Here is a 16,114-nt window from a genome sequence, read left to right as displayed (position 1 = left end):
AAACTATTTTAAAAATGGAATTATTTAATTATTATAAATTAGATTCAGAAACCTGAGTTATAATAAATGTAGTTTTAATTAATATTTTAAAAATTAGACTCTCGCGGATAGAGTCCTTTAAATGTATGTCACTGACGCTGTCAGTCAGCGTTCTCAGTTGATTATTTCAGAGGCAAGTAAAACTTAATAATAGCTTATACTGCATTTGAGGAGGTATAAGTTATTTACCCAACTCTTCCATTATTAATTTGGTTTTTAATAAAACTTATTTTCTGTTAACCCAAATGTATTATTAACTGTTAAGTACGCGCGCAATGCTTTCACAGAGTGTAACATTTCTAACGTTCGCAATGTTAAACGTAACGACTTGCCATCTCTAGAAACGTAACCATCTCCCGTTTCAAAAAACGTAACCAAAATTCGATCAAAATAAATTTGGAATATCACAAAAATCATTATTCGCATTTGAAATATAAAGAAAATGCACCTGCCTGGCCAGCCTCAGCTTAAGAGAGTGCATTAAACACAGCATTTGGAAACGGAAACGAATGAATTAGCCAAAAACGCAGTCATGGAGGAGAATATGTGGTAAATAATAAACATTGGGTTGGGGCTACGTCAACAATTAAGGTTAGTGTGGGGCACAATTGGCTCCAGCATCCAGTTGGTTGCTGCTCTGAAAAGCCTGTTTGTAGGTTTCCAACACAGCCTTGAGTTTTCTCGAACAAACGTCCATTTGTTTCGGTGATTGAGTCAGCAGTTTGGGGCAGGGTCAGCGGGGGGAGCGGAGCACCTGGGGGAGGTAGTGGGTGCTCCGCCTTATCAGCAGCTGTTATTTAGACACGTTGACGTCGCCTTCACCCTTCTACATGACTAAAACAAGCGACTGATTGTGATGGATCTTTGCTCCCTCTTCTCTGTAGGATCATTGAGCTGGAATCGGCGCTACTCGACGACTGCAATGTGAACGATATCTATGGAATTTGTCAGGGCAAAGCTGTGCCGGAGGCTCTGCGGCCGGACGTGTGGCAGGTGTGCCTGGACGTGCGCCACAAATCGGACCAGATGTCGCTCTTCAACGAGATCTACGACCTGCCCTTCCAGAGCCAACTGCGCGAGGATTGCCAACGGCACGTCGACCGAATGGGCAACGATGAGGAGGATAAGGTCTCTGTGGTGTCCGACCTGGAGTCCATTATCACGTTCTACTGCAAGAACCGAAATCTTCAATACGAGCCGGAGAACGGTTGGATAGAGCTTTTGCTCCCACTCTTCGCTTTGAAACTGAACCGCTCGGATACCTTCAACCTGTTCGAGTCCATAAGGGATACCTATATACCCAAGGGCTGCCGGCCCAAGGGCAACGTCTTCCATGTTTTCCGGCTGCTCCTGCTCTACCACGATCCCGAGCTGTGCACCCTGCTGGACACCAAGAAGATCACGCCCGATTTGTACTCGCTGACCTGGTTCCAGTCACTGTTCGCCTCCTGCAGCAGCCTGTCGGTGATCATTGCCATGTGGGACCTGTACTTCCAAAACGCTGACCCATTCATGGTCTTCTTCCTCGCGCTGATTATCCTGATCAACGGAAGGGAGCAGATCCTGCAGATGCGGAGCTCGTCCAAGGAGGAGATCATCAAGTTCCTGGCCCTAATGCCGTGCGCCCTGGAATTTGACGATGTCCCCGACTTTTGCTCTTTGTCCCAGTACTATGCGCTCAAGACACCCACTTCTTTCAAGACGGATTACCTGAAGGCGCTGTACGGCAAACAAAACGATACGCCGCGCAGCCAGGAGGAGGCGAACAAGGTGTCTCAGGCCCTGTGTTTGCCCGTCTCCGTTTATGAGCTGGTGGAGAACTCTGCCACAGAATTCCCCGTGCCGGATGCAGTGCGTTTCTTTCTCGTCGACTGCCGACCGGCAGAGCAGTACAACGCCGGCCATCTGTCCACGGCATTCCACCTGGACTGCAACCTGATGCTCCAGGAACCGGTCGCCTTCGCCACCGCCGTCCAGGGCTTGCTCACCGCCCAGCGGCAGGCCATCGAGGCCAACTCGAATGCCGGCGGCGAGCATTTGTGCTTCATGGGCAGCGGTCGTGTCGAAGAGGACCAATATACGCACATGGTGGTGGCCTCATTCCTGCAGAAGAACACCCACTACGTGTCGCTGCTGACCGGCGGCTACGCCTCCATCCACGACTACTTTGGCGACCACATGGCCGACTGTCTGGAGGATCACAATGTGCGCAAGTGCCTCGTCTGCCAGCAGCACAACGTCCAGCAGGTGAGTTGAACTTGAGCTATGAGGGCTGGAGTTAAATTGAATATAATACTGAACCACTTTATCCTCTTGCAGACAAAATCAGCGCCGCTAAAGGCCTCGACGCCCTCGTCCACGGACCTGTTCAGCAAGTTCTCCGCCGCCATGAAGTCAAAGTCGGCGGAGGTCAAAGGCAAACTGCTGGACATCATTGTGAATCCCAGTGCCAACGGCGGAGCCTCGGCCAGCGGCTCAAATGGAGTGCAGGCGACACCGGCCCAGGAACGTCATGTGAGTGCCAAGGAGAGAAACGGAAAGCGCTACCGCAATGTGGCGCCTGTCTTCAGCATTGACGACGAGAACGAAGAACCGTTCGACGGGGCGGGGGAGCGGGATGATCAACCGCTGGCCGGCGACGGCAAGGAAATCGTGAATCTGAATCAGTACTTCAAGACGGCGGACATCATCAACGCTTTCAAGTGCCAGGAGGTGCACATGAGCGGCTACATGTACGACAGTCACTTGATAATCACGCCCGGCCAACTGGTGGTGCTAAGGGAGCTGGGACGTGGCCAGGCCCAGATCATGGTGCGCCGACCGCTGGCGAGCATCGTGAAGATCACGGCCAAGAAACGGCACCGCGACCTGATCACCTTCAAATACGGATTCCCCGACGGAGACGGCCTGCTCATCACGGACATGGACCGCTTCCTCATCCCGAATGCCGCCGAGGCAACGGCCCTGGTCTCCAGTCACATAATGAAGGTGCTGGACAACGCCAAGTAGGATATATTGAACAACCTCCACGTGCTTTTCTGGTTTCCCCCTTCACCACACTAAGCTTTATTTCATACACAATCACAAATGGACAGAAACTGAATCGAAAATCAGAGACACGAAGTGCAATGCGCTGTTGAGAGCGCTGTAACTAGTTTGTAATTGGCAATGTTTTCCTTGTAGTAGCTGACAAATTGTAGTTCTTATTGTAAAAGAAGGCCTGGATGCAATTGTAACATAGAGCACTCGGTGCACAGTCCGGAAAGGGAGAAAATAGAGGAACGTAGTCCCGATCACATCGCCAGCATGCCCTGCCCCTGGCCCCGATTTTCTAAATTTCTAAGTGCAAAGAAAGGAAACCCTAACTGAAGCCTTGAGACTTACAACGTGTAAATGAAGAGAGTAACTAATATTTATTGCAATTAAACCAAACAAATAAACCTGTATTATAATCGACACAATAAGTACATAGTTCAAACAATTATGGTTAATTTATTGTTTTTGAGTTCGGGAAAAGAAACACACATGTAGTGTATGAAATGATCCCCTATCATTTGGAGTACTTAGACATAAGAAGCCGCTCCAAGATGAATGTCGACCAATCAGGCAGCTACGATGATATAAGGATATGAATGCTCCGATCAAGCAGAGATGTCTCTTTTGTCTGTGGTCTAAAATAATGCGTAGAAAAATTTCTAGGTTTGAAATTGCAAATTTTTATCTCCACCTTTTTTTATATTTCTCGTTTTTCCAGAAGCGGAAGATTACTGGACTGGTTTTCATTTTTTGGGTCTTGCAGTACATTGACTTCCTTGAGTGAATTTTGTGCCTCTGTCAGCTGTCTTCTACGGTGGACGCGATATAAGTATACCAACGAAATTATAACGACAATCAGCACAATTATGGGGCAAACTGCGATGACGGCTATCGGATAATCCTCGATGGCTTTCAGTTTTTCCAGATCCAACCTCAGTTGGGTTACGATCTCAAGTAGTTGATTGACCCTCCTTCGAGGGGATTTGTTGATCCGTCGCAGGGATGCGTAACCCTTTTTCGAAGGAGTACTTTTTGGGGATTTTCCTTGGAGTGTGACAGCTGAAGTCCGGACGACGCAATCGCTGCGAATGTTCAGGATTCCAGTGCCATTTATCCGCAGTTCCTGACTCTCACCAGAGCACACACCCATCAATGAAAGCTCCTTGGTGAGGGCCACCATCCATGAGTTCGGTGCCACCAGCTGTGTCCACATGATGCTCTCCTCCACTTGACGAAAAATGCAGGCTTCAGAGGATTGATTCTTTATGGCCGCCAAAGAACAGGCCAAACTGTCACCAGCATTTCCATAGGTGATTTGGTTGTTCCTACACAGGAATCGTTCCCCTGCCAATTCAATGCAGCCATCCAAGTTCTGGAGCGGGAAATACCGGTCCTGATGATCATTGATACACAGGTACGGTGTTTCGGTGTCCATCATCTGGATTTTGCCATCATCCAGCCGTGGAATGGGTGTCAGGCGGTACATATTAAACTGATCCACATCGATCAAGGGCACTTTGATTTGGAAGACCACTTGGTTGTCCATCTGCTGAGGGAATACAGTGGCTACGCGATAAATATTGGACATTGTCGATTGATCGAAGGGCAGTCGCCGCCCTGGTGGAAGGTCTGCCTGAATTTTTACCATCTCCCCCTTTAACTGATTGATGGAAAGGACTAGCGGACTAAGACGACCCTGTTGGGCGGATACTATGGCTTCAACTATGGCATCCCGTGTCCTTTTTAAGTGGGTGCCCAGATGATTTAGTTTATTGGTCAGGCCGTAGATATACCGGTACGGACTCTCGGTGCCTTCATTGCTATCGCGTTCGAGTACAATTTGGTGTACGTTTCTTGTGCTGTCGATGATGATAGATTCATTCATATCTTCGAACAATGATTTTCCTTTAAAAAACATCGAAAGGTCCGTCACAATCATGCCATCTTTTATAAAAGTGTCTTCGAACGTTATGAGATCGAAGAATTTTGGGCACATATTTGGGTTGTCCATGCAAATACCGGAAAGAGTTTCATAGTCTTTTTTCAAGGTCTGGATATCCAGGAGAAGTGACTTAAAATTAAAGCTGGCATATATGGTCAAATCTTCGAAGGCCAAATCTGCACGTCCGGTGTATTCCACAAAGGTGCCGAGAGTATTGTTGAACCCCTTCATCGTCATTGGAGTTCCACCATCGTCCTGATCAGTTGATGGATCAGCCTCATGGGAGAGCCCTATCAAGATGGTTATGAGGCTAAAACCAAAACTTTGCGTTATCATTTTCCGAGCTTATGGCCTTCTTATCCAAAATACCGTGGCAAACTGAAAGCAAGCTCCAGAGAAGTGAATATGTAGGGTTTCGAATATACCTTTAACTTGCTGATTTAGCTATATGATAGCAAGTTCAGCTTGTTGGGATTTTAGGTACTAAAAATTCCTTATAAGTATTCGTTTACACAACAAATATTTTTATTGTTGTATAATTGGAAGTGTAGTTTTGTAGCTATCGTGTTTTATGTATAAATGTGTAAGAATTACGCTGACACTTTATTAATTTGTATTTATAGCTTTCAAAATATATTGTCTGCCCATTTACATTCTTATTCTTATTTGTATTTACTTATATTTATAATGAAATAAAAAATAACAAGAAAGGAAGCTTACTTTGGCCATCCGAAGTATATATACTCTTTTAGCTTTAACAACAATGCTTATTTTATGGATATAATTTTCTAAAGATCCTATGACAGCAATACTAAATGTTAGAAAACAAAGTTATGTTGATTTTTTTTTAAATATTCAAAATTAAAATTTTTATTTTATATTTTGTGTTATTAGGAGTAAGCTAATATATGTAAATTATGTAATTAAATAATTATTTTACGTAATAACCAGTGTCATAGCCGCACATATTGGCCACTATAGAAGCACACAGATATGACCGAGCTGTAAGGCAGCTCTTTGCAGAATCGACGCAGGCGCAGGGGAGCATTACGAAACTGGACGGCCAGGGAACTACGTAAGCAGGCTCCTCAGAGGCCCGCAGTTCTTTATCAATGAGAGTGACGTAGGTTGTGTGCAGACTGAACGGATGGGGGATGAGTGGGTGGGCCGACCACCGGGACTGGGTGTCTGCACACGGAATCGGGGCCAGTACGTTAAAAACTGTTGCACTGCGTCGCTGGGACGTCAGTTCATTCAGAACAGTCGAAGTGTGCAGACCACTGGAAGAGGCCAAACACGGAGCCACCAGTCAGGAGTCGAAGTCGACCTCCGCCATACCTCCAGCTCCAGATCCGAGATTCCTATTTGGGACACCGTTGTGCGAAGTGCAAAGTGCGAAGTGCCCGTTTGAGCCATGAAGATGCCACACCTGACGCTGCACCGGAGCAGTCCTTTGCTCGTCCTGGCACTGATCCTGTGCCTCAGTCCGCTGATCCAGGCTGTGCCCGCCTCCGTGCTCGCCCAGGACACGGAGCTTTCCACCAGCGCCAGCCATAAGCTCCAGCAGCAACAGCAGCTGGAAAAGCAGCAACAGCCGGCAGCAGGTGAGTGCCAAAGTTCAGGTGGAACAGCTCCGCCCACAATCGCCACAGCCCGTTAATGCTAAAGGTCATTGGGAAATTTCGTTTCGAGTTTTTGAAAATGAAAAATACTTCGCCCCTAGGCGAAATCTGCTTGTCGGCTGCGTGGGTGGCTTCCTCATTTGGAGGAGGTCTCCCCTTTCCGGGGATCCGAGCATCCGAGCTTCCATCTTGGAGCTCATCTCATTTAGTATTTTCCATTTCCCATTTCCCGCTCGTCGTCGTCCGCCGTTCGAAGTTTTTGCCAGGAAATTGCGTAGGTGTTTTGCGCCAGGACGACAGCTGTCGCCTTCGCCAGCGATGTCCTCGTCCTCCTGCCCCTCCTCCTGCCCCTTTCTGCATGTTTTCACAAATTTCCATCCTGCGGTTGTTGTTCTTACACTGGCTTAGTGAATCATTACTATCCCTACACTGCGAAAAATCAAATTTGTGTTGTTCAAATGCCTTTATATTTGTGAAACAAATAAATATTTTGTGAAATAAGTTAGGAAGCGTTAATTTACAGAATTTCTTTGTGGCAAACATTTAACATTTAACTTTAGTGAAGTTTAACCTTAAAAATGTTCAACTTATTTTAAGGACTTTTAAAAGACTTTTGGCTTGTTCGTTTTCTTAATTGCACTTAAAATCATTAAAAATTTGGGAGTTAGCTTGGACTTGTTGTTTGCATTTGTTTTTTTTTCTTAAATCAAATAAATTTCTTAAATTAATAACTTATAACATATGAATGAGCTAATTTCTATTCTGAACTTATACTTTTGTGTGGTATTTACACCATTGAAGTAATTATTAAAAGCAAACTAATAACAGAGATGTATATAATATTAAGAATGATTTTACATTTTATAAATTTTGACTTTTAAATTACAAATTGTTTAAGTATATAGGATTTTTCAAGTGTTTAAAATTCTGAACCTCAACAGAACAGATGGCCCCTACTTTTTCCAGTGCATTTACACTGTACATACATGTGGCTCAAATCCCACCAACACAAGCGCACGGGAACCTATAGCGCAGTTAAACATCGCGTAGGCGTTCGCCACACAAAATGGCGGCCAGCCTCCTTTGTGCACACACACTCGTGCACCAAAAATACACGTATTATGTGTGTGCGTGTGTGTGTGTGTGCTGGCCCTCCTCGCTGTTAAAGTGTGCGTACGTGCGCGCGATTTCATTTCTATTTTTAGAAAGCGAGTTAGGCGAAAGTTTTACAGCCCCCTTCTGCGTTTTCAGCATTTCTTTTCTGCTTGCCTAGCATCGCCATTCACCACATCTTGGGTAGAAAGTGCCACCCCCCACCCCTCAGCTAACCCATCCACCCACTCTCACCGCAGGACCCTTGAGCCTTTAAGCAGACAGCCAGCTCAAGCTGTTAAGCCTTTTCAATCCCATTGCCCCGATTTGCGACCGTATACGTTATATTTATATGCAACACGCTCGTTAGCGGCTCCAACCGCAGAAACGCAGAGAGCGGGGCCAAAACGCTGGTGGGGGGCTCTGGTCAAATGTCAATCGCCTAAAGCCAACGGCAGCCACATCAAAATGTCAAAAGCTGGTCCTGAAAAAATGGTATAAATTGAATTGGGGTGGACAATTCGTCCTGGCGACTGGGAACTTTAGGCCAATTAAAATGTAAATTTAATCATAAACAAATCAAAACACTTTAACAAGTACAAGAAAAACAAAATTATGAATGAAGTTTTACTTTTCAAAATGTTTCGAACCAGTTTTTCCAGCTAAAACGCTTGCCAATTTTCTCTAGCTGCCAAAAATCTTTAAATGTTTAAAAAAATTAAAAAACCAAAAAAATAAAAAAGTTTGTTAAGTTATGATAACTTTAAATTTAGAAGACAGATTTTCCTTTATTCCCCAAGACACTATTTCGAGTGATTTATAATCTTAAGAAGTTAATGTGTCACTCTTTAAAATAACTTTGAAAATTAACTGAAATCTCTAGAAAAAAGAAAGTTGTTGGGACTTGAAAGTTATTCACACATCTTCAAAGAGATTCTTTCCTGGAATTTGGTTAAACAATATATTTGTGACACCACTTAAAATGCTAGACACTTTCGACATTTCCATCACCTACACATTTTTCATGGCATACTTCAAGGTCCATAGTTCCTAGGAACTCACTAATAGATTTCGCCCCCACAACGGTTCGTCCTAAATAGATTTATGAAATCCCTGGGTGGGCGGAACTAGGGCCCCCAGCGTGTTTATTAAATTACATATGGCAGCTTAACGACAAAGGCAAACAGGATCAGCCTTCAAGTGTCCAGCTGTTGGCACTCCTGACACTCTTTAAAATGCAAAGCGAAACAGGGTCCACCCCAGCGCTTAAATTACGCACCAACAGCGTCGGCAGTCAAGTGTGCACATTAAATATTTATAAAAGCAATGGCTGCTGGCCGTTCCTGTCACTCATCGACAGGCTATAAAATATTCAGAGAAAGGACTCAGTCCCGGTTGCGATCCCAATCCGAATCCCAATCCCGAAACCGCAGGCTCCCAATCGCATTTCCAGGCGTTCGACAACATTTTTCCATATGCCAGGTTATTATTAAGTTATTTCTGGAGGGGAGAAAAGAAACGCCCAAGGACTTAGCCCTGGCGTTAATTGTGCTCATGTTCATGTCGTGTGTCTGTGGTGGCCCGACTTTTCGAACAGCTGCTAGATCCAGGACCCACCCACATCCAGGACCTCCCGCCCAAGCACCCAAGCACTCAACCACCCACCACCCCAATCTCTGCGCATGTATGTATGCAGAGAGCAAACAACTTGTTGATACTTTCACAGTTCAGTGAACACTCTGGTGGAAAAAGAAAAGTAACGACGAGGCCGACGTCAGCAAACGTCAGAGCTGGGCCAGCTTTTTCTTTCTTTTTCTTTATTTATTTATGTAAGCACCCCCCACACACACACACACACTCAAGAGCCCCTCCCAATTTGATGGACATCCGAGGAGCAGGACATTTGCCACATATAAACATATTTAACGGGGGCGAAATGAAAGCGAAACACGAGCATTGTTGGTATTAAATGACTGCGGATTCTTGGAATCATTTAGCCGGAGGGTTTCAGGAATTGTTCGCTGTCACCAAGGACTCTCGGGCATTGCAAACTGGGTTACGTGTAGTCCGCAAATTAAAGAATGTACATTTCAATAACTTAGCTAGAATTTTATATGGCAGGAGTGTAGTTTCTTGGAAGGAACTAATATTTCAATGTAAATGAGTCATCTTAAAATTAAGACTTAAAGCATTCTGTTTAAAAGTGTCTTGGCTTACATTATATAAAATATGTTTTGGGAATTAAATAGATATTTTTTTAGTGCTTTACAAATTCTAAAATTTTTTTCGAAGGTTGGCCAACAACTGGTGGTTGATAATAAAGCTAAAAATATTTCAATGAGTTCTTTTATGTAACAAAAATCTATCAGATTTTATTTTTATTTCACAACAAGTTGTTTAAAGATTATTGTGCAGAAATCTATATAATCTATGGATAAATAAGTACCTTTTAAAACGTGCATTTGATGTAAGCCGCTTATCATTTTATTGATTACCATTTCCTGATAGCCAGCCGGATATATTACCACCTGGCGGAGTCAATTGTCACAAACCAATAACACATTAATCATTGGGGTCGTAATAATCATGGCTATTTAGGTATCATTCCCACTCCACTCGATTCGATATCTCTGTTCTCAATAATCCACTATCAAAGGTGCAAAAGATAAGCCATATATAGAGTCCAAAGAGAAAGCGTCAAAGTCCCCACTTAAATATAGCACTAGGTATAGCTAAATCCTCTGCTGGGGAGTTTAACGAGTTTCTGTCACGCTCCAGGTGGCTGCTCCACCTGCTCTTGGATTGGACTTGGAGTTGGAATAACCGCACATGTGGAGGCCTCATGTCAAGTGTTAAATGAGTCTTAATTGGCGGCAGCCAGCGCTCGATTATCATTTGATGTGATCCCGAGTTTTCAGAAAAAGTTTGGTATGATTTGATAATTTTTCATAGTTTTTTGGACCAGTCAAACATGTCTTTAAAAGCAAAGTAAAATATATTAGTCTAATGAATTATGAAAATAATATGATTATAATCAGGTTTCCCAAAGCTACTACTTTAAAATTTAAAATGTACATGTCTTAGATATTATTCAGTCATCAAAAAGATATGATAACCAAATTAAAATTGAGATATATTTGTATTAACCTTTATGTGACTAAGGAAGAATTAAATCCAGCCAATTAGCAGGCCAACTGTTGCGCGGAGAACCCTTTTAGATTGGATGCCATCCGAGCAGCAGGAACGGTGGGCAATGTGATTAGGATTAATAAGGTCAATCCTGGGGACCCATCTGCGGGTGGGGGCCTTCCATTGGGATTACATAAACATAAGCCCGCTGTCAGGGCGCTAAAAGCAATTAGTGCCGACCGAGAAATATGTTCGAGTGTATAAAACAATTATGGTACTCGTTTGGTGGACGGCGGCTAATTGGTTTTGCGGTCACTTGGCTGCGGGGGCGGCGAATTTATTGAATCAGCCCGGGGAAATGGGAAATGGAAAATTGGAGTGCCCCCAGTGAGCAGGCAATGGAAAATTTCAATTGCAATTTCAATTTGTGTCCTCTCTCTCTTTCGCCACTTAGCGAAACGTTCCGAGGAGGCGAACGTTGTGCCCTCGGCGGACAAGAAGTCGAGTCCGGAAATTGTGCCCGCTTCCTTCAGCAATGCTCCCTCGGCCAGGAACAATCCCATTCTCCCGATCTCCAGCCAGCCGCAACAGGTGCCATCCGGTGTGTACGCCCTGCCCAGCAACGATGAGATCCTGGCCGCCGTGGCAGCCGCCGCCCAAAACAGCCAGCAGCAGCTGCAGGAGGAGCCCACCGCTCTGGAGGAGGCGGTGGCCAGCTCCACGATGCGCAAGCGGGGCGTCAACTACGAGTACAACCCGTACCTGTCGGCGCCCAGCGACTACGGCAGTGATGTCCCAAATGGCGTCTGGTCTGATGACTACGAAGCCGCCGTTCCCGTCAGTTACGGAGAGCGGGATCTCCAGGAAATCGAGGACTACGTTCCGGAGCGAAGAGGTGGGTGATGTTAACATTTAAGGTTCTATACAGCATTTAAACTTTGTGTTTCAATGGCATTAGTTTTACTTAATATTCAAATTATCAACTTTTCATAGTTGTTATAAAATCAAAGCAAATCTAAGAAAGTATTGTGGCATTTCTGATAAAACACAAACGGTCTTATCGTAATCCATCTTGTTATAAACGATGAGTACTTTTTGGCTTCTATAGATTGTAAACACTAAACTTTAATTTCATTTTGTTTAAATAAAGTTAAGCCATTTAAATTAAAGATTATAATACACATTGTTCATCCCTTCAAATACCATTTTAAAGCCTACTTAAGTTTCAATAAGTTTTACTTCATAATTTTCTCATGTTTGCAGTGAGTGGCTCGAATGCGCGAAACAAGGCCTACGACAATCTGCAAAACCTCCTGAATGCCGAGGCCTATTTGGAAAGCATTCCACTTTCGGTTCCACTGGCCTATGCCAACCGGAACTACAACTTGGATGACCGGAACAAGCGCGGCATTTACTATAATATGGGCAGTAATGGTGGCAATGGAGCGAGTAGCCTTGGCAGTGATAGTGGCTATAACAGCGAAAATATTAACCTCAGCAAATACCGCCGCTTCAATGATATGCGGTAATTGATTAAAAATATTAAATATAAGGCAACACTGCGTATGAGTAATAAGTTTAAATTTCATCCTGCTAACAAAGGCTGACTATAATTAAAAATGTCTTTTAAGCCAAAATTTACTTATAACAACGAATATATTAAGAGTATTATTAGGGCAACACTGCGTATGAGTAATAAGTTTGAAAAGCCTTTCATGTTATTAAACTAAAAGAGATAGTTTTCTGATCAATTCTGGAATATATATTTTTTGCCAACTTAAACATATAATATTTTGAATAGTAGGTAAAGGGTATGTGAATTAAAACCTTTTGAGCTTTTTATGAGTTGATAAAAGCTAAATCGCTAAATGCAAATATTTAAGACAAAATCTATTCCAACAAAAATAGTCTCATAAAAATTGATCTATTTATTCTGCAATTTCAGTCTGAAACGTGACACCCAGTTGAATCCCGCCGACATGTTGGCCCTGGTTGCCTTGGTGGAGGCAGGAGAACGGGCGCGCAAGGAGGGCGATGTGGAGAGCTCCGGACCCGTGCCCATGATCGCCTCCGATGACCTGGACTACGTCCCTGCGGGCAGTTGGATGGATGTGCCCGTACAGGCGCAACCCACTCTGGTGGACTACTACGGAATGCCGCTGGATAACCAAGTGAACCAGGTGATGCCCAAGTACGAGTACGTGCCGCGACAGCACAAGTACAGTGGAGTGAATAGCCGTGAGTTTGGGTCGATATAAAATACCAAACATATATTCAAAATTGGAGTATAATTCCTTAGGCTTTGGTTCCTCGAAACAGCGATATATGGTGGCCAAGAAGAAGCGTTCGATTAGCCAAAGCCAATTCATGAACGAACCCGTGGCCGAACGTGGATCCAGCTATAATGGCGAGAAGTACTTCTAAGGATCCCAACGCATCGATAGTCTCTAGTATTTAATGATAGCCACAGGCCCCACGGAAAGTATTTCTCGTTTTTTTGAACATTGAACATAACATAATCCAAGGAAAGAATCCGCAAATTTTCAATTCAATTATAGTAATGAGCTAGTGTCAAGGTCAACTCGTGTGCAATTTTTGTGTAGAATTTGAATTTTAAACCAACTAACAAGAATTAAATTATTGTTATATGCATATGAACACTAATATTGTACGTCAAGAACATAATCAAATCAATGTTTTCGGATATCGGACAGGGTTTAACGACCTTGTCCCACGAAAACTAATCTTTAGTCTAACCGAAATGGAACTAAACCGAATCTAAGCCAATCTTAATCCCTGTAAGAAATCAATGTCTATGGCAACTAAATGTACAATTACTGAAATCCAGAGAAACCGCAACTATCTGTATCTACTTGTGTAATACTTATCGAACTAGAGGCTTCCCGACTAGTACAAAAAAATGAGAGGAGAACGTTCAAATATATATATATATATATCGGATAGCAACAATCGCCAAAATTCGGCTAGTTATCAACTTTAATCGAGCTCAGAAGCGACAATGGTCCTCTTAACCGCTTTAATTTATATAACCAAATATTTTTGAAGACGTATGAAGCCACCACATTGCGAACTAAACTTTTATATTGACACTCGCCGACTTGGGGACAAACCGATCTGACAATTGATGAGAATTTTAATCGTATATACTGAATATCCGCAGCTAAATATATTGCTAAAAATATATAACTATATGTATACAATATGCAAACTATTTGTCAAAATTATAGAAGTGGCTCAGGGCATAAATATTTTAAATATTCCATGCCGACGATGAAGAGGCGTATTTTTAATTTGAATGAAATTGTCTGACTGTTTTTGGTAATAATCAAATATACATACATATAAAAATTAATTATATTACTTATACAGAGTATTTAAAATGCATTAATAGCGTATATGTGTGTGTGTATACAATACAATACAAAATATATATATATATATGAACACTCAACTAACTATAATATTGTATATTTTTCCTTACACTTATTGGGTCTCTGAATATTTGGCCTTTAATTTACGCCTTAAGTTCTTTGCGCGAGCTTAATTTGAGAATACATTTATTTACAAGCAACTGATTTACGATTAATAAAAATACGTTTTTGGTTTGGAAACCAATGAAAACTTGGACAAATGGGGGGTTTTTTCAACCAGGGGGGCTACGAGTCTATTGATCAGGAAATCAATACAATATGCTGTTGTCAACGCCAAATATTTGAATAAAATGGGAAACTAAAAGCCCTTATCCCCAGCCATTTCATTCGGGAATCAAATAATGGAAATGTGTCAATTTGGGCGCTTACAACAATCATCAGTTACAATTAGATGAATGGAATTTGTATTTTCAGCTGCGCAGTAACAGCTTCTCAATGAAAAAGTCATAAAAATCATTTTCTTTTTCTACGTTTTGGAAGGAAAAGTTAAATAATTGAAAATTGGGAGACAATTCAATGAAAGCCAATTAACAACTAGGCACAGCAAGTGGAAAAAAGTGGGCACACTGTGGACTTTCAAACGAAGTGTGTGCCAAAAATTAAATAAAAACCAATTGGCCTTCGCACACGCGTTGACATCAATCGGAATTCAGAGGGGTTTCATCATCAGCAGAACCCCAGTACTTTGTTTCTGGGACAGGGAACACCACGCGTTGTACTTCTTTAATGTTCCATGGCACTACCAAATGACACGGAGAACCAAGCAGCCATGAAGCCATCTATTGTGGCCACTGCAAATTCAAAGCAAAGTTCTGCTCCGGACGCTTTTGATGAGGTCCAACATTATGCAAACAGAAAAGTTCTCTTGTCGGCCATAAACAATACCATAAACAGTTGGGCAAATAAACAAAACACTGTGAATTACAAAGCTGAGGTCCAGATACTTAAATGCATTTCAACTCGTACTCTGTTTTTATTTACTTGAGGGGGGATATGTAACACGTCGTTGCTATTATGACTATGGGTTACCCTTTATTTTAGGCTAACCAATTGGGAAAGAAAACTCGTTTGAAACATCTCTATATCTCACACAAATTTAGAAAATTCATAGCATACGCAGAGTAGTCAGATTTAGGTCCAATGTTATATCTTATCACTAGGGATTTGCAGAGTGTAACACACATTAAAAATCCCCAGCTGTATCCCAAATTGTTACCATATGGCCAAGGAAAACTAACTAAATACAAACAACAGGGAAAATGGCAGAAAAGCCGGCATTAATATGTATGGAGTGTGTATGGATGGATAACGAGTGCATAAGCATTGGAGCCTGAAGTTGGTGGGGGAAAACCGAGATGCGGGTTTGAATGGGAACCTAAAAAAGTGGGAAACTGGAGGGACATTTGCATATCTCATCAGCAAATGAGCAATGACCAGAAAGAAAAACATTCTACCCAAAGAGGCAAAGAAAAGTTGTTTGACAATCTCTTAAATTCGTTTATATTAACTATATAAAACCAAAAATGTAAAACCCTAATGATAACTAATAGATCTGACTTTGTTAAATGCTCACGGGTCTTTCTCAATAGGAAGCATTTGTTTTAGCGATTCCCCCCACGGGCATCACGATTTCGCACCTCTTATCATGAGATCAATCTGCTGAAAACTTATAAGATCGGCGTTAATTAACTTGCCAAATAAGAAATTCATTTAAATTAATAAATTCTCGGTGGAAAATACTAAAAGTAAAAGCCATAAAAAAGCCACAAATTATAAGAACACTCTTGATACATTTGATTGGG

General features: G+C 42.5%; 3 protein-coding genes across 4 annotated transcripts; 2 read left to right on the top strand and 1 right to left on the bottom strand.

The window, feature by feature from the left end:
* Positions 1-382: 382 nt before the first annotated feature.
* LOC108052595 (TBC1 domain family member 23) lies at positions 383-3,521 on the top strand. 2 transcript variants are annotated; one of them, XM_017135038.2, is made up of 3 exons: positions 383-588; positions 924-2,286; positions 2,359-3,521. In XM_017135038.2, exons 1-3 carry the CDS (start codon positions 572-574, stop codon positions 3,046-3,048), a joined length of 2,070 nt encoding a protein of 689 aa, XP_016990527.1. In that variant the 5' UTR covers positions 383-571; the 3' UTR covers positions 3,049-3,521. The 2 variants fall into 2 exon arrangements, with proteins under 2 accessions (XP_016990527.1, XP_016990519.1); XM_017135030.2 differs by having other exon boundaries at positions 2,356-3,521.
* Positions 3,505-5,566, bottom strand: LOC108052608. The gene has a single exon (XM_017135050.2). The coding sequence runs from the start codon at positions 5,351-5,353 to the stop codon at positions 3,773-3,775; it is 1,581 nt and encodes a 526-aa protein (XP_016990539.2). The 5' UTR covers positions 5,354-5,566; the 3' UTR covers positions 3,505-3,772.
* Positions 5,567-6,250: 684 nt separating this feature from the next.
* Positions 6,251-14,512, top strand: LOC108052618. The gene is made up of 5 exons (XM_044459675.1): positions 6,251-6,621; positions 11,315-11,755; positions 12,124-12,385; positions 12,806-13,098; positions 13,160-14,512. Exons 1-5 carry the CDS (start codon positions 6,432-6,434, stop codon positions 13,282-13,284), a joined length of 1,311 nt encoding a protein of 436 aa, XP_044315610.1. The 5' UTR covers positions 6,251-6,431; the 3' UTR covers positions 13,285-14,512.
* Positions 14,513-16,114: the final 1,602 nt, after the last annotated feature.

Source organism: Drosophila rhopaloa, unplaced genomic scaffold (assembly GCF_018152115.1).
Source record: "Drosophila rhopaloa isolate 14029-0021.01 unplaced genomic scaffold, ASM1815211v1 contig_2, whole genome shotgun sequence".
NCBI lineage: Eukaryota > Metazoa > Arthropoda > Insecta > Diptera > Drosophilidae > Drosophila > Drosophila rhopaloa.
Note: the sequence above shows the minus strand (reverse complement) of the source record. Positions and strands in the feature narration are given on the sequence as shown.

Bases quoted from the DNA above. Each gene is read 5' to 3' on its own strand.
- LOC108052595 (XM_017135030.2), top strand. The intron at 2,287-2,355 runs GTGAGTTGAACT...TTTATCCTCTTG, and splicing joins AGCAGCACAACGTCCAGCAG to CAGACAAAATCAGCGCCGCT.
- LOC108052608 (XM_017135050.2), bottom strand. From the start codon at position 5,353: ATGATAACGCAAAGTTTTGGTTTTAGCCTCATAACCATCTTGATAGGG.
- LOC108052618 (XM_044459675.1), top strand. From the start codon at position 6,432: ATGAAGATGCCACACCTGACGCTGCACCGGAGCAGTCCTTTGCTCGTC. The intron at 12,386-12,805 runs GTAATTGATTAA...CTGCAATTTCAG, and splicing joins CGCCGCTTCAATGATATGCG to TCTGAAACGTGACACCCAGT. The intron at 13,099-13,159 runs GTGAGTTTGGGT...ATAATTCCTTAG, and splicing joins GTACAGTGGAGTGAATAGCC to GCTTTGGTTCCTCGAAACAG.